The sequence below is a fragment of the Ischnura elegans genome, chromosome X, assembly GCF_921293095.1.
Source record: "Ischnura elegans chromosome X, ioIscEleg1.1, whole genome shotgun sequence".
Taxonomy (NCBI): domain Eukaryota; kingdom Metazoa; phylum Arthropoda; class Insecta; order Odonata; family Coenagrionidae; genus Ischnura; species Ischnura elegans.
The window spans coordinates 37385151-37411390 of NC_060259.1; the positions used below are offsets into that span (position 1 = coordinate 37385151).

General features: G+C 38.6%; 1 protein-coding gene across 1 annotated transcript in view; it reads right to left on the bottom strand.

Annotated features, from left to right (window-relative positions):
• The window catches only part of LOC124171311 (Down syndrome cell adhesion molecule-like protein Dscam2), a 436269-nt gene that overhangs the window by 35987 nt on the left and 374042 nt on the right, over positions 1-26240 (bottom strand). The window contains exons 5-11 of the mRNA XM_046550458.1: positions 20585-20702; positions 18257-18723; positions 15102-15246; positions 13024-13175; positions 7437-7547; positions 6265-6426; positions 636-968 (exon numbers count right to left, since the gene is read on the bottom strand). Coding sequence (XP_046406414.1) covers positions 636-968; positions 6265-6426; positions 7437-7547; positions 13024-13175; positions 15102-15246; positions 18257-18723; positions 20585-20702 — 1488 coding nt within the window. The remainder of the gene's footprint in view (positions 1-635; positions 969-6264; positions 6427-7436; positions 7548-13023; positions 13176-15101; positions 15247-18256; positions 18724-20584; positions 20703-26240) is intronic.

The window sequence follows — 26240 nt, forward strand, 5'->3', positions numbered from 1 at the left end:
ACTGTGAACAAACATAAATTATAGTAGTGCACTTTACAAAAAATAACCACTGCTTGGAGAGAAAACAACATTACACAGGTGCGGCGGTGCTTTAGTGCGAGTACAAAACAGCGATTGCTTCAACGTCCCCTTCTAAATATCAACAAGTGCAGAGTTTTTGCGTGGCCAGAATACTGTGCAGGTGCGTGGAATCCATCGAAGGCCACGAGTGCGACATCGTCTACATTACCGCTGACGACCAGCGAGGAGGACTGTCGGCTCTCCTTCGCCTGGTTCCTCGCGATGCAAGTGTAGTTGCCGCCGTGCGCCAGCGTCACGACCGGGATCGCTAGCGTGCTCGAGAAGTCGTCCTTCTTCACGTGGATCCCTAGCTCGTGTGGCAAAGGGGCATCGTCCTTGAGCCACGTGAGATTCAGCGGCGGGTCCCCTTGCTGTATCACACACTGCACCTGTGTCCTGACGCCTTCTATCAAGTCTCCGAACGCGAACGGTCCGATTCTCGGAGGAACTAGATCGGGTTTTGTTTTGTCACAGGTTTACAGGAGGTATCGGTGGGTTTTAGGTTTGGAACGGGGTTGGGGGAGAAAAAACATACAGTTTAGCTCAAAAATGAACGAGATTAGGTTTTCATTTACCATTGACGAGTAGCATGGAGGAGTGAGATGCCTGGGCCGCATCGTTGCTCGCGAGGCACGAGTAGTTGCCGGCGTGCTCTGGTCTTAGGCTGTCGATGGTCAGCAGGCTGACGAAGTCGGAGAGGCGACGGACGGAGAGCGGGGGCAGGGCGGGGGCAGCGGGGGCGGCGGACGGCGAGGAGGCTGCGGAGGCGGCCGCGTCCACAGGCACCCCGTCCTTGTGCCACTGGATGTCCAGGGGAAGGTCTCCCTTGTTGATGATGCACTGAACTCCGGCCCGGTCGCCCAGGTGCAGGTCGGTTTGAAATGTGAACGGGGCGATGCGGGGAGGTACTGCGGGGGGGTCGGGGTGGGGACAGCATGTGTTTCATAAAATTGGCGAAATTGGGGAATTCAAACCTTATGGAATCTCTCCATACGGGGAAGGGAAAAACAAAATTCCGTCCAGCAAAGGTAGAAATTGGTTAGGTAATTGAGTCACGGCATCCATTCAAAGATTTACACGTATATTCCTCTGCAAGTAGTTCATGAGGTGAGAGTAATAACAAGCGGGGAAGGATTAACTAAATTCCATCCTATAAGGGTAAAAATTGGTCGGGTAATTGGGTCATGGAATACATTACAAGATTTTACACGCATATTCCTTTGCATGTAGTTCATGAGGGGAGAATGGTAGCATGCGGGGAAGGAAAAACAAAATTTCGTCCATCAAAGGTAGTAATTGGTCAGGTAATAGGGACACAGAATGCATTCAAAGATTCTACACGTTCATTCCTTTGCATGTAGTTCATGAGGGGAGAGTGGTAACAAAGGGGAAATAGAATATGGCACCTTGATTGCCTAGGAAGTGAGGCACTTTTCGCAAACACGTTTAGCTGCAGATACTTTGGACCTTGGCAGTACTTATGGTTTCATACAAAAGGGTTAGTTATCCAGTGGTTGTGTTTACGACTTTATTAACTCAGGTTGATAAAAGTTGTTAGTATATTAAGAAATGCCAGTCGCATGTAAAATTTCGCAGAAAGTTGATGCAAGGAATACGAAAAAAGTACCTAAAAAATCTTGATAAGTAGACACTTAAGAAAATGTGGGCGTAAATAAGTTATTTTCGAGAATATTTTCTTTTTATATAGATAACGTTGGCACATTTTTTGTGATAACTTTCTTCTGATAAAAATAAAAGTATTTACTTTGGAACACGTTTTTCTGTTTTACTCATGAATTTGCTTATAAGCCATTCCTTATATGTAATAATAGTAATAAAGCTGTGCACAGAACTCATGCACAAAACTTATTCAGGTAATTTAAAGTTACTTTTTTAGTTTATCTGTTCCGCACTTAGCGTTACTCGTGCAATATGTTTGCGCAAGCAAATCTATCCTGCACCCAAAGGAGTATCCAACGATGGAGACCATTCATATCATTTTCCGATAAAACCCAAAAAATAATAAAAAAACTGCTCCCGAAAAAATAGATACTTATGGTCACTATTCTGACGTGACCCAGTTATCAGAAGTCCACAGGCCAACGGAATCGCCACTGTGGCCACCTTTGACCCATTGTCCCGCTTCCAAGTAGGCACTCTTGGCAGGGACACTCTTGGAGGGAAAAGTTCGCCCAGGGAATCCATAAGGGATTGCCTGTTATCCACGCTCTCCCCGGGGCCACTTGCGGCGAGCGAAAAAAAGTGTCGTCACAGCAAATCCCTTCGTGTCAAGCCAATGAGGGGCCTGGGGAGGAGAAGTTCTCATGGGGATGCAATTTCAGTCTGTATGTACATCTACTTAAAGATACGAATGAAGTACCATAAAGGGTAACTGGTTAAGGTTACAGTAAAAATTTCAAAAGCTAGAGCACCAATTTTAATTTGAAAAGAAAACTTGTTTAATTTACAAGAACAGTTATCTTCCGTAACTCCTTCATAGTGTTCTCCGTGAGAATTTATTTCATGGTACTTAATAAGCTGCAATAAAAACAAAAGAAAATTCATTTAAACAAATAATGAATGAAGATAACTGTTAATTTTCTCTCGGAGAAAAGCTAGTTATTTTAGATGATTAAACGCGTTTTCATGATGTTTGGCCTAAGCATGCAGTTATGAAGTACACAAAAGTAACGATCTCTAGTATCCGGTTGGGGTGCAACTGAGTAAACAATAGCGATTAATTCTTGTGCAATTTTGGTATGTAATCGTTACCTTTTCAAAAATGTAACCATTGCTTGTAATAAACCTATTACCTCTTGAAGGTAATTGCTACTTCTGTGTAATACTATACCAGCGTTCTTGGGCCAAAAATGCATGGAAAATAAGTATAGTTATCCACAATAAATAGCTAGGAAATTTTTGGTAAAATTTATGCACTATTTGTATGTATACACACAAAAAATTTATAATGTATATTATACACTGTTACAGTTATATATATATATAGTTCGCCATCAGGGGGTTGGGGTTGACTCAGCACGCCAGAGAATTCACGAGGGGGAGACGAGTGAGCTATTTCCTTTCAGACCCTTATTTCCCCTTCTTTTCTCGTTCTCAGGGTTCCCCAGGGTCTCCCTAACTCTCTCCCATCGCCACCCCTGCCGCAGGCCCTGGTTCCCCCTTCTTTGTCCCAAATCACTGCCGACATCAGACCACTTCCGCAGGCTTAAGTCTGAGGATTGGAAGCCTCACTTAAAGAATGAGATCGAAGTCTGAGTCTGACGGCTCCCACAGCTCGAATTGGATGATAGAAGTCGTCGAAGATGATGAACGTCCTCTCAATAAAGGTGTGATGCGCTCTGGGGTTTCCTATTGGAAATGAGCGCTTTCATGGGAAGAGTTGCGTAGGTCGGCATAAGCGAGGTCATAACGTAATGAATATGAACTAAAGTATTGGAAATGGTGCCAAATTACTTGTAGTTTTATGTTTTTGGTTTAATATTATGTTGTTTCGAGTAGTCAAAAATGTTCTCTATGTCTCAAATATTACACAAAACGACTGGATAGGATTTAGGAGTTTCCGCGTCAAAAACAGCGCTTGGAATTCACCATTTCACTTAAAAATTGGAATATTTCTCCAAGCCTTTACAGTGAAGATTTTCTGCATGAGAGGGAAATGAAATCTACTGAATAAATATGAATGCCATCACGACAAAGGTGGAAAATGATAAAAAATATAATTGATGATTATTAAATTATAAATGTGTATATATTTTAATACCTTTGCCGAAAAATAATGAGCATTGTGAAGTAACCTTTTGAAATTGACTGCAGTTACGATGGCAGGCAAACAGCAGGATTCTCAACAGCCACTGAAGTTAAATTTGTGTGCGGCTCCATATTTCGAAAAAAAAACTGAAACGATTCGACCGCTGCTCTCCATAACTATATGAACCAATGCTAGGTAGCCTTCAAGTGGAATAATAAGATGTGTGATATTTTTAATCACACAAATATAAATGGATTTTTGCGTAACGCATAACCTATCACTATGGAAGTTGGTAATAGGGTGGTTTCCTATTATTTTTTTATTACCTAAATCGAAAGATTATTACTCCTAGAGTACGCATTTCACGCTCTTAGATTTTCGAATGATGATATCTATTTTTCGCGATAAATGAAAAGTGAAAATTTTCAAGCGCGCGAAAACGCGACGGCTAAGTAGAAATGATGGGAAAAGTCCGTGTGACGTATTTCTGGTTCCCGCTGCCGCCCTGTGAGGTGACCTAGAGGCGAGGCTTGAGCGCTGATACGACGCAGGCTGAGTACCCTGCTAGCAGGTAGCGCTTGGCTTAAATATGGATTATTACTACCTTATCAAACGAAGGAAACTTTCCGACCGTAGGAAGTTTTAATAGGTGATTGTTAAGACATGTTCCCTGAGCTCTGTGCCTCATGCATGCATTGGTAATCTCAGACGATGTAAAACTCCTATCCTCTCGTGTAGAAACTAGGTCCCTGTGACGTCACGTGGAGTGGAATCGCATGGGCGCCAATCTGGACTTTTCCAATTGAGGTTAAAATTGACCATTGCCATTCGTTTAAATTGGTATTTCTAAAACCAAATAATTTGTGTATTATGAAAACCCTAATGGTGGGTAACGAATAGCAATCAATGCATTTCGTTTTCTTTGATGAAGGAAACTACCCCATTGGTGTACTTTATCAAGAAGAAGGTGTATGTTAATTTATTTGTTTAAATTACCTTCAGGTGCCTCGAAAGCCTACTCCCTGGCGGTCCATATGCACAGCATTGAGTTCTGTGCACCGGTTCATATACTTTCCTCTTTCACTTTACTTGAGTTAAAGCTCTTCTTTAAGTATTAATAACCATTAATTGGCTATATATTCGAAGAAAATTTGCCTTCATTAGACGGAAAATAAAACTGATAAACAGCTCCAAGAAACGGAAAGACCGTCTAGCAAATAGCACTGAATTGTAGTTAACGATGGACATCTGTTGCTAGCGAGAAGCTCGCATTCCTCACAAGCCAAACAGGCGTCCTCCACTATATACTATAACAGTCCATGGAATCAGACTAACTAATATATTTTGTTTACTAAATATAACAAAAATAAATAAATAAGAAAGAATACTAATAAATTTCATATTTGAGAGAAAATATACCGAGACAAATAAAAAACATAAGTTAATTTACTCCATTTATCTCACAATAGCTCATCAAAAAATAAGTGTTTTTGGTGGTACCGTGGCCGAGGATATCACAGTATGATTTTAATTGTGAAGGGAATAGAATGGGGAGGCATGTACTGAAATTCTAAAACCTGTTCTCAATTTTGGGCATATTAGGGGAATATTTTGGACTGTTCTTATTCAAAGGCGAAAACGTGAAAAAAGAATCATGTACTTAAGATTGGAGACACTATGAAATAGATTGGAAATGTCTAAAGAGGCGTGCTGAGGTTGAATTCGCACTTGAACAAAGGACATTATTATTGAAACGGAGTTTTTCAGAGCATTCAGAAATCGATTTTAATGAGTTCTTTTTTGCCGAGGATTGAGCGTTAAATAATGGAAGTTTTTAGCAGTTGAATTGAAAATTTTAATGTTTCGATGATTGATTTTCACGCCAAAAATATGAGAGGCGCTTCATTTCAAATTGCAATTTGACCGCGGGCTTTCCAAAAGAAATGGAAAATAAAAATGACTGACATGCTAATTGGAGTAAAATGAGTGTTAATATCGATAATTAAATGTTTGTAAAAGGCTAAAATCACTGGCCTAAGAAATGCATACATTAAGAATTGTAATTTGGATAAATATAAATTACAAAGGTACCATGTACCACTTGAGGTAAAAAATGAAATTGATTTGCTATTCATAACATGTGATAACCGTCAAATATAAGAGGGAGTTTAAAAGAACTTATACAATTCATTTTAAATGGTCAGTGGTACAAAAAGGATGAAAAATTAAAAAAAAGTGTTTTATAAACAAGTTAATGATATATAATTTCATAATACATTAGTTTTATTCTTGATGTTTTTCTTTATAATTGATTCATTCATTAAGTTCAATCGAGTTAGTTTATCCTGACGCAGTTTAAGTCCCGTGGCATGTTTCCTTGCAGAAGCAAGCTTAAGTGAGTGTATTACTTAGGATGAAAGAAGAGTGTATCTCACCTATGACGTTGATGTTGACGCTCTGGAATGCGGATCTGCCCTGCTTATTGGAGGCCGTGCACCTGTACAGTCCTCTGTCCGGGGCCCGCTGCACGTTCTCAATCCGAAGAGTGCCGTTGGAGAAAACGCGCTGGCGACGATTAAGAGGGAGCTTACGTCCACCTGCCAAGAACACAGAAATTTATAGCATATGTATCGCATTTCAACAAGATTTGATGTTCCTTCCATTTGGGAGGCCTACGAAAAGAAATAAACGATAAATCAATATATCAGATTTAAATCGCGGAAGGAATATAAAACAGGTTTAAGTTGGCATGGATGATTGGAAAATTTTGCAAGAAGTTGAGTGTCTGCGGGGCACTGCCTATGATGTTCATTCATATTTTATGGTGATTGAAGTAGGCACAAATTGGAAGGGAATGTATAAAAATAGTAAAAGGAAGTGTAAGCAAAAATGAAAAAAATATCAAAAGCGTCGAAAGGAACTTAATCCGAAAAGAGATAACTGAATCGATAAAAAAATAAGATACATTTGTAGAGTATTTTATTGAAAGAAAATAATGGCACGTAATTCCTGATAGATTTATCGGTTAATATATTATCGGCATTCATTACCCTCGGATAAAATTAAAATTTGTCCTCAAAAGCTTCTCAATCAATTTTCAATTACTTAAGAATTCATTCTGCTTAAGTATTGATGCAAGTTTTAGGAAATAGCAAACTGATGAGACCCTTCCAAAATATAATTACAAGTTGTGAATTTTGGCACCGCCGATTCTAAATCGATTGAATACGTTAGTTTCTATTAAATTATTTGTTTGGTATAATTTGCGTTGTTTTCCGTATATTTGAAGAGTAGCGTGAATGAATGAATTTATGATATTTCCAAGGGTATATTCACCACAATATTTATAGAATCTAAAGTCTCAATAAATAACAACAAAAAATAGAATATGTAGAGTAACACAATAAAATCCTGAGGTCAATTCTCGTGGACAAGGATCATCCTTCTCAAACTGCCATGAACACTACTAAAAATAGTCCTACGGAGGAAATGGTAGGCTTAAACTCGAAAATTTTACTTAAATGTGAGATTGCTCTTGCATCTGTTCTTTTTAGTTACTTAATTTTTTTAGCAATTTGGCTCTGTTATGAAATATAAGTGATCGTACCTTTCTCCCAAGAGACCGTGTCGATTGGATATCCGGCCACCGGACAAGTGATGTACAGCGATTCACCAGCCACTGCAGACACGTTGGGCATTTGCCTGATGGACGGTAGACCTGTGCAATGAATGAAAAGGAATAACTGGTAAGCGGACTTGAAATAAAGATGTTCAATGAAGGGGCTGATGCATACTTTAGGCTTTGTTGGAGGGTTTTAAAAGTTAATTTTGGGAAACCATGTTTCCTAGTTAAAATTAATGAAATTTGATGGCAATATTTTAATGACTGTAGAGTTTGGCAGTAGTGAAGAAATAATTTATTTGCCTATTGAATTGAACTGCAAGATTTCACTGGATAATGAATAGGCTCCTATAAATTGAATGACGGTGCCAGTGACTCGTTACACAGAGAGCTATACCCTCATAGTTTGAATAAACCTTCTGTATAAAGCGCTGAGAATTTTTCGCGTTATTGCATTATTATCACACATATTTTAGGATATGTTCACACTTACAATGCCTCTATTCACGTGTGAATGATGGATTTTGTTATAGTGTTGTATTCTATGACATCATCGAGTAGCATTTGCTCATCAATTGTGAGACTTAACAATCCATGATGTTTTTTGTTAATTATTTCTGTCTCCTTGTATTACGTTCAACTGTATGATATGTGCAGACATGTATTACAACCAAGCTGAATTTATTACTTGTAGCCGAGAACAGTATGTGCTTTTTCATATTGTGCATATTTCTCTGGAAAACATACTTTTCCGCCCCTGAGGCGAAGTAGAAATTGTCGGTCGTGCATCAGTTTCCCTTTTTGGCCATCAGGTGATGATGCCAGCAAAGAATTTCACCATTCCATATAAATTATATGTAAGGATCGAAACAGCTGTAGTAATTTGCCACACTTTTTACATCACAAAAAAAGTCTGGAAAATCACTACAGCTATTTCAATTATTACTATTCATGGACTTCCACGCAGTCAACTCGTCGATAATCAGTCTAAATTATATGCTCTATATATTACTATGGGCGCTACCAGTACCAATGAATACTATATGTGGTGCCCGAGGTTTTAATAATAGTGGAGTTAGTTGGGTCGTAAAGGCCTGGTTACACGGTACATTAACACGTACAAGAAAATGTATGCACGTTTGCGTGAATGATTTTGGTGGACCGGAATGGAAAATGTACGAATGCATGGACCAATTTAGAACAGGTTCTATTTTCCGTTCATGCATTCGCACAAGTTGAGTGGTTACACGGTGCATTTTCGTGTTCATTCACGCGTTCATACATTTAGACATTAACCCTTACGTGTTAATGTATCGTGTTACCAGGCCTTAAGACGAGTTGGGGAATGGTGTTTATATAAAGGACACTTTCCATGCACTTCCAAGTCTGTCCCCGGAAAGTCGGCTTTTTGAGGATTTTTTAAGGAAATGGAAAGGTGCAGGGAAGTAAATTTGATAGTGATTAGATAAGTGTCCGAAAACACAGAAGAAAACCTGATTTTCGTTAATTCAATCCCGCCGGCGATGGTGCTGCCACTATCGGCCATTGGATTAAGGGATTATAGTTCTTTATGCTTAAAATGTCATAACCGTGGACGCATTAGCTTATTACGCATTGAGTGGAGGTTTTTTTAAGTAGGCATACTCACATTATCACTTGATAGCTCAAAAATTCACTGTTACCGTCCGATTTGATTCACCTGGCCAGCTATTTGAGCAAATCCTTGAACCAGAATTTTCTATTCCAACCAACGAATTACAGAAAAATTGCTAACAAAAAATAATAGATACTTACTTTATTTATATATTAACGCATTAATATTGGGTTTTCTGCGACAAAATATGCAATCTATAAGTATTAAAAGAAAATAGAGATGGCACTTTTCCACAGGTTTATTTAAAGTACGACGCGTTTCAACCGTTAAGTCATGAAGTACAATGAGGATTAGTTGGTCGCGGAGCTGTATTTATACAGAACAGATGGGGGTGGCAGGTGGAAGGGGAAGTTTAGGAGAGGTATGCGTCATTGCGTGGTGCGCTTTGGGAAAGGTATGGTAATGGCTCTTTTAATACTCATAGGATGTCATTCCGCTACATTTCGCCTGATTCTGTTACTTTCATATGCAATCTATTGTTTTTAAGACATGAAAAACTCTAATTCCATTTTTTGTTCCTTACGTTGTTCTCCTTTCACGAGGTCTTACGCAACCTTTTCTCCCACTATCGCTCCATTTTTCCACTCCATTTTGGTATTCACCAAATGGCCCAACCACTTGTTGAGAGACTCCTGCCGACATTCTCTTTTGCATAAATCATCACTTAATTCTTCCACCCGCGTCTCTGTCATTCAATAATAATTCAATTCCTTACCTCAGTTACTCAAACATCATGCTTTAAGTTTTCGCAGCCTTCCATACATAACCCTAAGAAAATTACTTTTCTTGACGAAAATTTGACTTTGATCCTCAGAAATAAGCCAACGACATTTCCAAACAAATATTGAAATTATAATATCCAATGGGGGCATCTAATCGATTGTCCACTATTTTTGCTATTTGGAATACATTTTTGCTTCATTCTGTTATCTGTGAGACAATGTTTCGGCAATGATCATCAAGCCAAAAAGGTCTCTCAAACGCAAAATTATAGGTATACCTCTAGTCTAGCTTCAGCTAACCTCTCATCGAAAGCAAAATAATAAAGAATAATGATAAAACTAACTTTGCCATTCCTCTTATTTAGCTATAATTATGGTATTTTCTGATATAAAATAAAATCAATGAAATGGGTTTTGGAAAGAAAACTAATCTTTAGTTAAATGATTCAAATATTTTACTCCGATGATTTATAAGCACCATATTCCTTCATAGTCTCATGAAATAGTAAAAAAATAATGCAAAAAGAATCAAAGAAAGTGTGATACTTAGGTAAGTACAACTTGATGATTTAAAAGTCCACAGAGAAAAAATATAGGACACTGAGTAAGGATTTAATGCCTAAAATGCCATTTTAAATGGAATGGAATAATGCTCCCGAAATATTTTGTAACGGCATTCCTAATACAAATCACGGAAGTTGACACTAAAATAGCGGGATAGTAAACTAAATAAGTGAGAAAAATGGGAAATAAAAGACTTTTTGGTAAGCAAATTGGAGAAACTTACGGCCACTTCAAAGATGCATGGATTTAAAGTATTTTTCTCGAGCTGAGTGACAAATTTGTTTGATTAGTTTTTCGAAAGGAAAATTTGAGGTAAATTTTCAACAAAATATCAGCGAATTCAACCAAAACCCTCATACATAAAAAAATAATGAAACTAAAACGTTTTCGATAATAATTGTCTTTGGTATGAATGTCCAAATATCGATTTAGAAGTTGACTGAAGCCAAATTAAATTTGCGGAAGTTTTTAAGTGTCTGCATACTTTTCCTCGTTTTTATTCAAATGGAACGAATTTCGACGATATATCCTAATTATGAAATGGTGTATGGGTGCATAATATATAAAATTAAATTTCATGCCACTTCATTGATGAAATTTGAAACAGATCGTAGGTATGAAGTTAAGGTAACGTAGGGGAGGGTGCTGTACCATAGAACACTTTTTCAACTTTTTTGAAGCAAAATATATTTACTAAAGATTCAGTCTAATAGTATTTTTAAATCCATCAATATTACTCCACATCATTTTTCAGTTTTAGACTTGTACCTTTACTATTAATGGATCTAATTAAACCTTCTAAAAGTGTTTGCATTTGTTCCTAGGTTCATCATGTTCATGTACCTCGGAGCACTACCTATTGTACCAAGGAGCACAAGTTAGATTAGTGGGAACAGTAAAGAAACACGTCAAAAATGGAAATCAATGTGCATTATGTTTATAATTTTTGGAAGTAAATTGAAATGTTACATGAAAAACATTAATGTAACTCAGTTAAAAACTCAATTTTATGGTACAACTCTTTTCAAGTAAAAATAAACTTGGGTTAAACCCTCCAAGATGAAAAGTTTTCAGAGCATTCTCTTTTGTCTAATTATGTAGTGAATGAAAAACAAAAAAGCAAACGATAGAATATTTGACCATAAATTACGGCTGACTACAAACGTCACGAATATAAGTTTTAAAATATTTGCTGTTTGATCAAGCGCAAAGTTCATGAGTCCAGCGAAGGCACGCAACACATCTAATCCACGTTTATCCCATTTTGTCATTGCGTTAGGGCTCATTGCAATAGACGTATTGTTTATCTAAACTGTCATCGTCATCAGTATTGATCAATGGAGCCATGTTACCCTCAGAAGATTAAGAAGAATCACGTCTTTTAAGTTTTCTTTCGGTCAAAGCTTTTTTTGTATTTGATTCTGTTTTGGAGACATTAGCTTTTTTGGGGATTTGTATCTGTCCCAAATTTTAGTTTTTCGTGTTTTTTTTAGTTTTTATGTTTTTTTTTTCGTTTTTCTCAGGTTTATGCGTTATGATTCTTGTCCCACCAGGTTTTCTACTCTTTCTAGCGGTTTTATTAGGACCTGCTGTCCGAAATGATTGCACCTCTTCTGGGGTTACAAGAACAGGTTCACTCTTTGGTTTAACTTTGAGATTTTGACTTTGGTCCTTTCAGAGCTTCAAAAAATTGGTTGTGACTCAAGACGAAGTGTAGAATCAGTAGAACATCTTTGAAACGGTTCGCAAGTAGACCAAACGGATAATGGAGGCAATTTAATGGGAGATAGCTGTAAGGTAGGCACATATAAGGCCTCAGAATTTACTGGAGAAGCTGGACCACCATTAGAGTTGTCAGATGCAGCCAGAACGGATATATTCCGTTGAAGAGGCCGATTACTAACATGCGATGGCATAAAGTCGTTGTATGTGAACACACCAGGAGTCTTAAATCCACTGATAATATATTTGACTGTATATTCAACATATATCTCGCATAGAAACATGTTCCTAAGTACATAATGTGCTGATGTTCCTTGGAAAAACAGGTAGCCATTTTGAATGCTGGGTGTTTTATCAGATTACTATTAATCTAAAATACGGAATAAGTAGCTAATACTACTCACCATTAAAGGCTGATCTCACCTGTGCTACGTTAACTACTGCTGGTGTGATCGTTTTTTGGTAAAAGACCAAAGCAATTTGGTACAGCCATGTTAAATGCCGGTTGAATTGCAAGGTTAATGTTACATCTAAAATGCCCAATAAGTAACTAATTCTTCCCACAACTATAAATCGATTTCACCTGTGTAAAAGACTTCGATAAGCAACTAAAATATTTACTTTCTAGCGTCTAAAACTTCAAACCAGCGTCTTCCTTGTAAACATAACCCAAATGAACTCAAATTGACCTATTTTACAATATAGCGCTTCTTTCACGTAATGACTTACTTTATGGCCCCTAGGTGGCAGCACTTACTGATAGTTTCAAGTGTCTCTAGGTACACTATGTCCCAGATACACCACCCTCCCCTACATGTAATGCAACTATTATCTAATTTTGAGGTTCTCTGACAGGTTTATTTACATAAATGTGAATATATTTTAAAATATAACTGAAAGTAGGGCTTACCATATATCCTGAGGTCTGCGGAGTGCATTACTTCACCAACTCGGTTTCTAGCCGTGCATTGATATATGCCACCATCTTCAACTTGGACGTTGCTTATGTTTACATGACTTATGACGTCTCCATGAACCGTAACATACTGGCCGATCAAAAACCTGTGGAGAAACCATATTCAATATTAACAGAATGATAAATTTGAGTGAAAAAAACGGCGCAATAGTTGTAGGAAATCAACCCAGACTCGCCAGAAGTCCATTACGGATTATCCATGAATGAATTATCATTTCCAAAAATACGCACACACCCTCATGTCTCACCCACCGATTGAATGGGAAAAAGCTGAGAAAACATTAAGTGGGCTCAGAGTAGACAAAACCTTAGGCTCCCGATAGAATTGCTAAACGTCGCCCATGAGAACGGACCTATGAGGAAATATAATCACGACTACTCTGGTCGGTTGTGTAGTATTCAAGGAAATCAGTGGACGAGTCCTCGCCTGCCGCTCGGATAAACCTACCACTGTGACACAGTGCATCCTTTGTCTTTTCGGCTCGCTACTCGAAGTTCAGAGCAAAATAATTGTGAAAGGATATTAACCTATTAAAAATTTCCGCAAGTATACCAAAAGTGTTTTCATATTGGTCCACTCAAGAATATAAAATCGGTCGAAACGACGATTTCTTAGGGTGTGCGGAAAATTACGCAGTTTTATGTTTTAATTGATAATTGAAATACTCATGGAGAAAAAAGAACTTTTCCTAACTGCTAAAAGCCCTTTGCAACGATATGCAGCGAGTAAATTTAAAAATCTTAATCCATTTTGTTTATTCAAAGCCTTAAATACAATGTATCATTTCGGTATCCCGGAAAACATGCTGAAATTTGGTTTTTGAGAGAAATATAACGTTATCAATAATATAAAAATGTGAAACCAATAATTAACGCCGACATACATCAATTTTACATTTATCTAGTTTATTTCAAGCTCTGATGAATGGTTTTCAAACTCGGGTGATAGACGTAAAAGATCAGTTCAGACAAAATCTATCGCATTCAGCTATTCGCTTGTAAGTTTAAAATAAGAAAAAGCGAAATTAGCAGCCCGTTTCTCATGCGTTACTGACGTCGTCAGAATTTTTATTCTTTGACTTCAATAAGAAAAGCCTTTTGCTGCGGAAAAGTACAAAAATGAACTGCACGAAGCCCACGGAAAATACCGAGGGGCAGCTGCGAAGTTGAGACGCTCTCGGCATGGGCTCGTGACGTCACCAACTTATCTGCAAAATGATTGAGTCCGTCCATTTTTCGCTGCAAATAGCTCGAGAAGTCCGCGACGCGAAGAATTGAAGAACCGAGAAATACGATGGATGATCTTCATTTTTCAATCTCGATCTCAATCAGCAACAAAAGAAAACTCACGAACGAGATCATTCTGACTACATTCATTAAACATTTTATATCTTTGCATTTATTACGCTATATTAAACGTAATCTTAATCTGTAAAAATAAATGAATTCAGGCATCTTGTACATAGAAGCTCTGATGCATATTGAATGAAGTTTCATAAAACAATTCAATACAAATATACATGAAGGAAAAAATGTCACGAAATTTTAATCCTGGATAGCTGATACCACGACAAACCAAAATTGCTGATGACGTTTCGATCGAGAACCCTCTATTTTTAAAACTACAAAAACTTTGAGTCAAGCGCTCTGATTGGCTGCGAGTTTGTCCTGCTACCGGATGCTCAGGACAACTCATGACTTCGAATTCTTTGCCCGCATTTGCCTGGGAAAACTCACGGGCAATCGGAGCGCTTGATTCAAAGTTTCTATGGTTTAAAAATAGTGCTTTTTCGACCTTAATTTCATCAGTAATTTTTATTCCTACTGGCAAAACCTATACAGGATTACAATTTCGTGACATAATTTTTCTCCACCCTGCATAATAGTCATATATTCCTCAAAATCAAGTACTGTGCAAAATTCACCAGTAATCACCGGTTATATTTATTCATTTTTCTTGAAATTATTTTAATTCCACTCTAAAGAAAGTTTCATACTTAAGACTGTCTTACCTTTCACTTTGGGGCAAGGCAAAGCCATCAAGTGTCCATCTCATTTGCGGCGTAGGATTTCCGGTGGCGATGCACTTAAGGGATACTGGTGGTCCTGGCTGAAGTGTTTGACTGATGAATTTGTAAATAAGAATCGGATGGGCCGCTGTAATGAGAAAATATACAATCCATTGATGAGCAAATAATTAATACATACTGAAATAGGAAGATACCAACTCCACATAACTAGCATATTTAATCAATGATTTAAAAATTGGCGTAACATTATGAGCCAATAATTTTCGGATCCAGTTTATTTTTCTTAAAAAAACAGTTGCTATGTCATCCACTTGAATTAAAAAATGAAGAAAATGAGCAGATGTGCATTTAAAATGAACATTAATGACGGCTTCCGGAGTATGACATTACATGCATTAATATATGTGAATAATTACGAAGCTTGACACACTAGCCGAAAGTTTTAGGAATATTTTAGTAAATTCCTTCTGTCGTGTAAACTCAAAATGAAAGGTGATCTAAGTTTAAATAAACTTTTTTCAAAAATAAATTTTATCGAAAAAATCGATTACAGAGAAAATCATTCATTTAGCTTCGAAATAGTCATTGATTAAAAGGAAAAAAGAAACATGAAAGTCTTCACGAGGTATGATTGATTTTTGTAACACTCTTAGGATTGAATTTGGAAAAATTTTGTGTCATAAAGTTGTTTATTTATCCTGTCCATTGGATATTGCGCCCGATGCATAATGTGAGTTACGTGACTACTGATACTTTCGGTAAATTCAGCACTCTTAATTAACTATGTAAATAATATCCCCCTCGCAAAACGATTCCAATTTAGGACAGTAATATTTGCTCTCCAAAAAATCATAAAAAAATTAATTTAAAAATAGTACAAAAATCATACCTATTGATTTTTGCACTATTTTGAAATTAATAGCATAATTATTTTGGAAAGATTAACGATGAAGATCAAATGACTATTTATGGCAAAGAATTTTTATGTTAATGCGGAAGAAATATTTTAAATTAAAAAATGAATCCTAAAACCGAGGTGGAGTGATATCAAAGTTTTTAAAATAATAAGTGATATATATTAAGAAAACAAAAGCAAGATAACTAACCTCTTAAGTCACTATCTCGTAGTAGCTAAGAAGCTCGAAAGGTAAAACGGTATATTTCTATCACAGGAAAGCTTTCATTATTCTCCTTAGCGCCGTTTTATTCGAAGACAAAAAAGATAAAAAGCCATGCTAATATAACAATGTTTTGTGGAATTCATAGTCGAATAATCAAATTTACTAATTGATTATACTATAAGACTTAATTTGCATTGAAAAAGTGGTTTTCCCAATTATTTTTAACATCGCAAAATGAAAAATTCAAGAACAAGCGGCGAAACTCTAAAGGAAAATTAGCGAGCATTATAAACTCACTCATCAATAAAATTCATTTAAGCGATGGTTATCGACAGAGGGTTTTTGGATTAGACGTTGTCTCACCCAGTGTGATTTGATGAATCATGAAGTATGATTCCACAATATAACTGGATATAAATGGGTATTGACTCCCTGGATTTTCCAAAAAAAATATTTATTTTTTCGCGCAGTTATGAGCTCCAGCTGACGGAAAGAGAGAAAACGCAATTAACTTTATTGGTGCACTTTGCAATTAAAGCCATTTCCATTGGGATTTGTATTCAATCAATGCATATTGCAAAAGATAAGGCTTCACTCATTTCCTAATTAAATATTAATGAAATAAGTTCATAGTGACAATATTAATTTTTGGAAAAAGAAATAGAAAAGTGAATTGTTCGTAAGCATTTTCATTATGCGGATTGGAAATTTTATATTTTATGATGGGTTTCAGGAAATGATGGAGAAATAATTATGTGTCCGTTTTTTGAAAATGGGGATGCCATAATTTTTTTATTTCAGGCAAATAGAATAAATTGTTAACTGGTGAATTGTAATCTAGCGAAGAACTAAGAGATAACAGTAGTGTGGTCAGAAGATAAGATGTTTTTTATCCTCATATAATACATATGCATAAAACTGTGGTTAAATAAATCACTCGTGAGTATTTTGGGCATCAATTCATTAACTTCATCATAATTGCATCAATGTAGCATAAAAAAAAGCAGTAGCAAGTTATGAATAAAAGATGTTTACTTAAAAAATAATGGCTAAAGCCATTTGTGATGAAGTATATTTGTAGAACCTAATGACATTTATAAAGGATAGAAATCTCTTCAAAAGAAAGTTTGTCAAATGACATACTATATAAAATGAACCGAAAAATTTCGTATGAGTATTATGGACTCATGGTGAATATTTATAACCCAACTTTCTCAATCATTTAGGACCTTCTTTGGAAAATTTTAGCATAACATATTGCCAAAAAATGTTGGTAACTGCGCTCAAGGTTACTTGTTACTTTTAGTACTTCGGAAAACTTAGTCGTTGAACAGAGAAAAAGTAGGGTTTTCACTCCGACGGTAATGCATATTTAACATGGTCTCGACAGCCGTTTTCTATGCTACAATTTCAAATTTGAGACGTAAGCAGCTTGTACGGAAAACTAAGTCTGTAATTTACCCTGGAGGAATATGTCTTGGTAGTGTGCCTTATAAAAAACTTGACCGAGCATTGTAAGATCTGGGCTCGACTACAGTAAACTGTCAATTGCCACGGTGAAAACTTTACGGCATCACTCGCTATGCATAAAATAGGGAGAAAAATAGTGGAGAAAAAATCATTCACCTTGATCGGGATTCAAACCCGGATGAAAGTCGTACGCACTGCACCACAGCCGGAGAGCTTGGACTGCTAGTAGCATAATATACTTAGCAGTCCGCATCATCTTGTCCGGTATAAATTCCACAGGGGGGAATGACGCCTAAGTAACTTAGCTGGCTAAAGCACTAGACTGGAAATCGGGGGATCCGGGTTCAATTCTTAATCAAGCCGAATAATTTGTTCTCTGTGGAATTTTTACAAAATCCGAGTTCGGATCCCAGCTACTCCAAATCATAATTTTATATAAAATCTAATTCTTAGCGTAAAACGATTCATTCTTATTGGCATAACCTTTGACCTCGCCGACTTTGCCGCTAATCTACCCCGTGAGGAGGTAATCGGATTCGCACTTACCTCCGAGGCGTAGCTCTGCCGACCCCTGCGCGCTGTCCTCGTCCGCCCGCACCATGCATTGGTACATGCCCGCGTCCTCCCGCTGCACCCGATCCACCACGAGCCGCTCCCCTCCGTCCACGGAGACACGGGAGCCGGGGCCCGAACCCGCGCCGCCCACCGGCTGCCCGTCCTTGAGCCACGAGATAGAGGCGCCTGGCCGTGCGCCCGACACGTGGCAGCGGAACTCGGCGCGGTGGCCGGCGTCGACGACGGCATGCCGCGGGTGCAGTGAGACGGCGAGCGGCGATGAGGAGACGGCCAGGGAGACCTCGACGCGCTCCGCGCCCGCGCTGTTGTTGGCCACGCAAACGTAGCGGCCGGCGTCTGCCTCCTCCGCGTGCAGGATGACCAGACACTCGGCCACTCGGAAGACTCGCTCGTCCTCCTCGAGGCCGTGCAGCTGGTGGCGGTCTTGGCGGAACCACCTGTGGGGCCAATTCGTGCAGAGTGAGTAGACGGAATTTTCACTGGCTACGTAATCCGTATCTCGTATGAGAATTAATGGTGCAAATTCCTGGTTACATGGCACCAAGGAGACTGCATAGAGGAGGCCCATCCCATAGAGATCTGATTTCTGTTCCCACTTCGATCACCATTAAATAGACTTTCAAAACTGTCCGCGACGCGGTGATGAGTGCAATGCAATCCCATTTTTTCCAATATGTTGCAGTATGATATTTTCAAATGTGAGGAATAGCATTGAAGAGCTATAAATTCGATAAATCACGTCATCATGAATATAAATTTCGGTTGACACCCTTAATTATACCTTATTTCCCCGTGAAACTCGGATCAATTTGTCCGTCAGCGACGCGAGTGGCGACTTCTGTAAACCCGCATGCGCGGTGGTTGTCAATAAATTAAGAGACCGACTTGAGGATCCTCTCTTGCAATATTCGTGCACGGTACATAAACACAAACGAGTTAATGTGTGAATGCATTAACGGTTTTGGAGGACAGCAGCGGAACATGCATGAACCAAATCAGAACAGGTTCTATTTTCTGTATATGCATTCGCACAATTGGTTGATTACAAGGTGCATTTTCTTTATTCATTCACGCGTTTATACTTCTAGACATTAACTCGTGGGTGTTGATGTATCGTGTAACCAGGTCTTGGAACAAGTTTTAGTTTCATGACGAGAACAGTATGTTAGATAGTTCGCTATAGATGGCTCGCCGATGATATAAGCTTCGGCGAACTTTTTCCACCTGGATACAAAGTCTACAGATGTAATCGATGTGACAGAACAGCTGGCGGAGTTTCAAGAAGTTAAATCACATTTAAGTAGCGCTGCTCACGAAATAACCGACTGTTAAATAGAGAGAATAGTGCGCAATAAAACAGCAAAAGGGGCATTCACATTAGCTCTTTTTTGCCCTCCACACTCAGAAGCAGAAATCATGCACCAATAATTAAACAAAATATCAATATTTACATCCATAGGAAATAAAAGCTCAATACCTTTTGGTGAAGATTTTACTCTTCCGCCAATACATTGAGAGTAATTGATTGATTAACTAAAAAAAAATGTATGGGATGATATTTGGGGAATGCGAACGACAGCTCAGGCAATTTGCTCAATCAGGAAAGGAAGGGAGGGGAGAAACCCAACGTCGGCATTAGCCTGCTCTTATCAAAATTTCGGCCACAAATAATCATTAATTCGCACAGCAATTATATTCACCTAAACAAAAAAAATGCTTTGGAGTTATGATCTTAGGCTCAAAAAATCAGTTGATTGCAGAAAATTGCAACTGACTCCAAATATTTCATTTAAGTTTCTTAATGAAGTATCTTCACGCAATGGAATTTTGATCAATGAATTTTATTCACAGGGAGCCAATTCACAAACACTTTGCCTCAATAACTTTCGAAATAAAGTGTATTCATTTTTCTATGCGAATATGCGCATCGCCAAATAAAAATAAAGTTTATTAACGCTAATAAAGGATAGCTAATGTCCACAAAATAGTAACGGTAACCACTAACTACTAACATTATAGACTCAACAATTAAGTTTCATCTTAAGAAAGAAAAAATACATTCTCCCATCAATATATTGTAAATAAACTTCTTTTTTAGATACCATTATCTCTGGGGATGAGCAAAAGATGCCCGTGGAAAATAACCTATCAAATTTACTTTTTCAGCATCAATAGCCGAAAATTCGCGAAGCGGAGCGTGAAGTTTCAGATTAGCGCAAGTCATTTTAGCGACATAGAATGAGCCTTAGATGCTTCATTAAAATTTACATGAAAAGGATGGATCACAAAAGGTCTCACCGTATAGCTGGCGGTGGATGGCCCTCTGCGAGACATGGGAGAACCACGGAGTGATCTTTGCGGACGACGGCAGTCGATTGTCTCTCCATCGTCCTGGGAGCTGACGTTATCCCGGTATCTGGAAAAGTAAATCACAACAAAATGATACTTTTGCTATGAATTCATTATTGGGTAATTCAAATTAATATTTCCTCAGTGAACTACCATAAATCGTCCTTGAAAGGCATATCCTGTTGTAAGGAAGAAAATCACCGATGGTTATACCAAGATCGAAAACAATTAGAAACTGATCCCTGCAATCTTAGAAATTCCTCTGCTGAAAGTTTCGACGTCAAAAAAGAATTTGCTGTTTAGCCAAAGAAAGTTAAGCCACACTGAAGTAAATAAGAGGCATTGCACTGGTATATCTAGGAAAAGGGTGATGGTTTTGAGAAATTACTTACGCCTTGAGGGGCCTTATTGAAGTGAATTATTTTACGATTGACCAGCACATCACGGAGAAAATTCCAAGTACCCGAATAATGATCAGATAAACTTCGCTGGAAAAATCTGCTGTTCAAGAGGAAGTCACCGGCTCCATCCTCGAAACCAAGCCTTTTCACGTACCTACCGGTGGGTTTATGGCTTTGTAACTTCTTCCATCGCACAAGTTAGACTTTGAGGTAAAATCAAAGGAAGTTCACATTACATGCTGATCACTATCTTTTGAGCCACTGAAGGTACACCTTTCAACGTTGCGTGGAGATATGCCATAAACAGAAGGGAGGTAAAGAAATTTGATTGGTTTTTTACTATAGACAAGAGATAACCTTGAGAGTTTATACTCCTACAGCAGTATCAGATTCTGGCCTACCCTATACTTAACCTTTAACCACCTAGCATGGGTCTCACAGACCTTCACTATTAAATATTATAATCCAATTAAATAATCGTGAATAATTCGGCGCCTCAGTATTGCATTGACTTGCTCGTGCTTGTATCTTTTTCTCTCATCACTCAGTGTCGCGCATTTGGTCGCCGGGGTCGGACGTGCGCGCGTTTGTCACGGGTTAGTAAATAACTACTACCTCGGGTCTGAGAAACCCATGCTAGGTGGTTATGTGATTTTTCTTAAATTATTCATCTTTAATTTTTTTAAGTGAATAATGGCTCTCAATGATTATTCTATCGCCAATTGGTTGGAAAACGATCTGTCAGACGACGATAACCTACCTAACGACAAATTTATCTATATAGAGTCTCATATTGGGCTAGATCATGTTTTGGGAGAGAGTTGTGCGGTTGATTCTGAATGCAAAGAGAGAACTTTGATTACCAATAAACAGAATTCATCATTCCACAATATTGTTTCCTCAAATTTAAGTCAAGACAAAAGTTTTCATCAGGAGATAAAACAACCTTTATCTCGCATTCGAAGAAGACCGAGGAGGAAGAGTTATTTCGGTAATATTTGCTTTCGAAGGTAATCTGTCTAATGGTATTCACCATGAAGGACTTTATAACATAATATAGAGGGACAAAAGATTGACAGCAGGTTCAAGTTTTTGAAGAAACAGGGCTGAACAGTTGACGTGACATGTAACGTCGTGAAAGCAATGTGAAATTGTATCGTGATACACGGATCGGTATACTAGGCATCCTCCATAGAGACACGACCACTCTATCAGGAGGCCTAAGAAGCAGTAATGCAGACGAAAAGTTGGCGGTCCTAAAAAATTGTTCAAGTAGCACACACAATAAAAGCCGCGAAATATAATATAAGTGTTTCGAATTCAAAGCACCAATTAGCCTCGAATGCTCAAATAAGCTTTGTTTTCGTCACCGTGAAGAACTCTTAAGTTGAGAGTTCGCAATTTTGTTGTTCTATTTCATTTAAAATTTGAATTTCTTTCTAAGGTCATTGTTATTGACCATTTACAAAAGTTACAACGAAATTTCTATAGTATGCCATAATTTTTTTGAATCTCATTTTTCAAAGATGTGCGTATGTAAGCTTAAAATAAGAGTTATTTACCCTTATCAGAGATTAAACAAAAAATAAAGTCCATTTTCATGTTTCTTTATTTTTAATACATAGTTAAATATGCTCAAAAATCGTCTATTAATTAATAACAAAACCTTTCTGCGCACATTTTATAAAATTGAAAACTCTGAGGTCTGACAGACCCATGGTTGGTGGTTGTGTGACAAAAACATATCCTTGGTGGTTAAGGGCTAAACCACCACTCTAAAACATTCCACTCGATCGTGATGCATACAACTGCGTGATTAACTTGAATGACGTGCTACAGGGGTTTTGTTGCACACAAAGAATGTAAAAAAAATTGTGATAAAGGACGTAAACGATGAAAACGGTAAAATTTTAAGGTGCGAGCAAAGTCTTTTCTCCAGTCGTTTAATGCAGTTGAATGAGTCTATGTTCGAATTTAAATCATGGCATCAAATGATTTAAAATCAATTATTTATCAATCATCCACCGCTAAAATACCGTGAAATTTATTTGGACCAGATATACGTGAAACCTATATGAGCACTAAACGAGAACTGCACAGTACAGCTCATTATTAATTCGGAAGCATTGATGTCACTTTCTTGATAACAATAAAAGTATCTACGAACATACTCAGAGGAAGTAAGTTTAAAAGCAATGACCATGCTAATAATCCATAATACTGTTCTCTAAAATGTAAACAAAACACGAAATTCATCAGAGATCAAGTCCATGTTAGTGGGAAATATCTTGATAATTTTACTGTCACATCCTTGCGCTACCCCTGTGTTGAGATCCAAATGTTTTTAGAGAAGCAACGCATGCGCTAAGATTCACGAGGAGGAGCTTATCTTACCATGAAGAAATCACGGCAGCTAAAAAATCCACGAATGTGGATATGCGGCCCGAACCCCTACGGCAGGGGCTGAGATCCCTACTCTCTCATCAGACCCAAAAAATGATATGAGCCCTATTTGATACTATAATGGCAATTAGAGACTTATGGGATTGTTAGAGTTTTTTATTATGCCGTTTTAATGGTAGATTTCTTTTTTAATCTTGAAATTGGCAAGAAGGTTATATTCTTATATGAAAAACAGCACCCTTAAAATTGTAACTGAAGCTATTAACACCGATTTCTCCAACTTCCTAAAAGGCACCATACTATAAAGCGTAGTAGACCATACTAGCATGCAGGAATTTCCATTTTTAGTTCATTAACTCCATGGATTGGAACTGCAACCATGGGGAAATGTAATTTAGGGAAGCGTTGGCCAGAATCATAACCGCCGTGGCAGTAAATTCCCATTGGGGTTGCTACGGCATTAAAATTAATACACTTCGTGCAATTTGCGTTCGCGGAATCCAATCGACGGAAAAAATATATCCCCTCCCCCAGGAGAGAAGACGCGAATCAGCGAAAAACACGGGAGGGACAATAGGAAGGACGAATACGAGGGACGAAAGGGAACGGAAGAGAAGAAAGAAAGAAGGTGGACTGCCTCGAAAGATCCTTAGGATCGGGAGAAAAAACCTTTCCGATGACGGACGACGAAATAAAAAAAAAACCTTTGACGTGATCGATATTGTCAAACGAAGCAAAAAAAAAAGAACGAAACAAAACGCGTCCCCACAATTTACATCCACGCAAATGGCAAGCGCATTTCTAAGAATTTTCGCAGCCATCGATTCCACTTTTTTTCATTCATTCAAAGTCCCCCCCCCATTCCACACACTCCGTGGACGCCGCATCTCTTTTGCGAGAGCGATTCGTCGAGATTTAGGTCGTAGCAGTTGCGGCAGGAACCATTATATTAACGTCGGCTCCATCGAGCGGTCGGTCCATGCGGCTGACTGTCTGCCGGAGTGCATCGAAGCAACGCACTAAAGTGGGCTTTGTGGAAGAGAGGGGGAGGTAGAAGAGAGGGATAGGAAAGGTATGCTTGGAAAAGGACGGGGGAGGAGTGTCAGGAGGAATGTGATGGGAAAGGTAGAGAGAAAGAAGAACGAGGTTTGTGGCCCGCCGTGCGAGGGAAACCGTATCGGCATCTCAGGTGAGTGAGACGAGGCAGGGTAAGATTACTGAAGGGGGTATATATCTACCAAAATCAAGGTGGGCATGGGAGCTACTGTTACTAAACTTTACAAGGCTTCGAAGCCAGATCTTGCAACTAGCGGTAGGGAAGATCTCTGCATTCTCTTCGGGTTTTCACCGCGTCCGTTGGGTTTTGGCGACAACAGTTTCGCTGACATTGCAATCAGCGTCTTCAGGTCGAAGGTTGTCTCGAAACTGTTGTCGCCAAAACCCAACGGACGCGGTGAAAACCCGAAGAGAATGCAGAGATAATCTGATCAACGCCGTGAAAATCTTCGAACCTACATTAGCGGTAGGGAATACAACAACTGACATCTTATTATTCTTAGGTACATCACTGAAGGGGTACCCATCTACCACGCTCAAGGTAGGCATGGGAGCTACTACGAACGCCAAGGGTAGCGATTCGTTTATCCAGATCTTCCAACTAGCCCGCCGTTTGTACCGTTTGCGCATTTCAGGGGAGTGAGACGACATATGATAAGATTACTTAAGTGAGTATCTGTCTACCAAGCTCAAGGTAGGCATGTGATATACTATAAACACCAAGGGTAGCGATTCATTTGGAAGAAATCGTTAGACTTCACCAGGCATCGAACTTACAACAAGCCGTAGAGTTCTGTGCTGTGATAATACATATCTTTCAACAAGCGGTAGGGTATGCAATAACTAAGGCCTCATCATTCTGATGCACATTACTAAAGGGGATACCTGTCTACCAAGGCAGGTATGGAAACTACAGTGAACGTCACGGGTACTGATTTGTTTAGAAGGAACCATTAGACTTGACAAGGCCTCGAACTCATCTCATCTAACTAGCGGTCAGGTTGAAATAAATGAGGCCTCATCAATCTCAACTACATTAATAAAGGGGTTACCTATCTATCATGCTTAAGGTAGGCATGGAAACTACTATGAACGCCGAGGGTAGCGATTAGTTTAAAAGAAATGATTAGACTTGACAAGGCCTCGAACCCAGATCTTCCAACTAGCGGATGGGAATACAACAACTGAAGCCTCATCATTCTCAGGTACATTGCTGAAGGTGATATCTTTCTACCACGCTTACGTGGAAGCTGCTATGAACACCAAGGGTAGCGATTCGTTAGGGAGAAATTATTTGACTTCACGAGGCACTGAACCCAGATCTTCCAACAAGCCCGTCGTGCGAGGGAGACCGTTTGTGCATCTCAGGTGAGTGAGATGACGTAGGATATGATTGCTGAAGTATCTATCTACCAAGCTCATGGTAGGCACGGGAACTACTATAAACACCACGAGTAGCGATTGGTTTAGAAGAAATCATCAGACTTGACAAACCTCGAACCCAGATCTTCTAACTAGCGGTCAGGCATGTCATAACCAAGGCTTCATCATTCTCGGGTGAGTCAAGTAAAGCGGGGAAGACTACTAAAGTTAGTTATCTACACCACTTAGACGGCCGAAGGTAGAAATTCAAGTAGAAGAACATGGACTTGACCAAGCTTCGAGCCCATTTCTATCCCTACTGCTGGTCAGGTATTCGGTCATCATCATAGTCAACGATCCTAAGATTGGTTTGATGTAGCTCT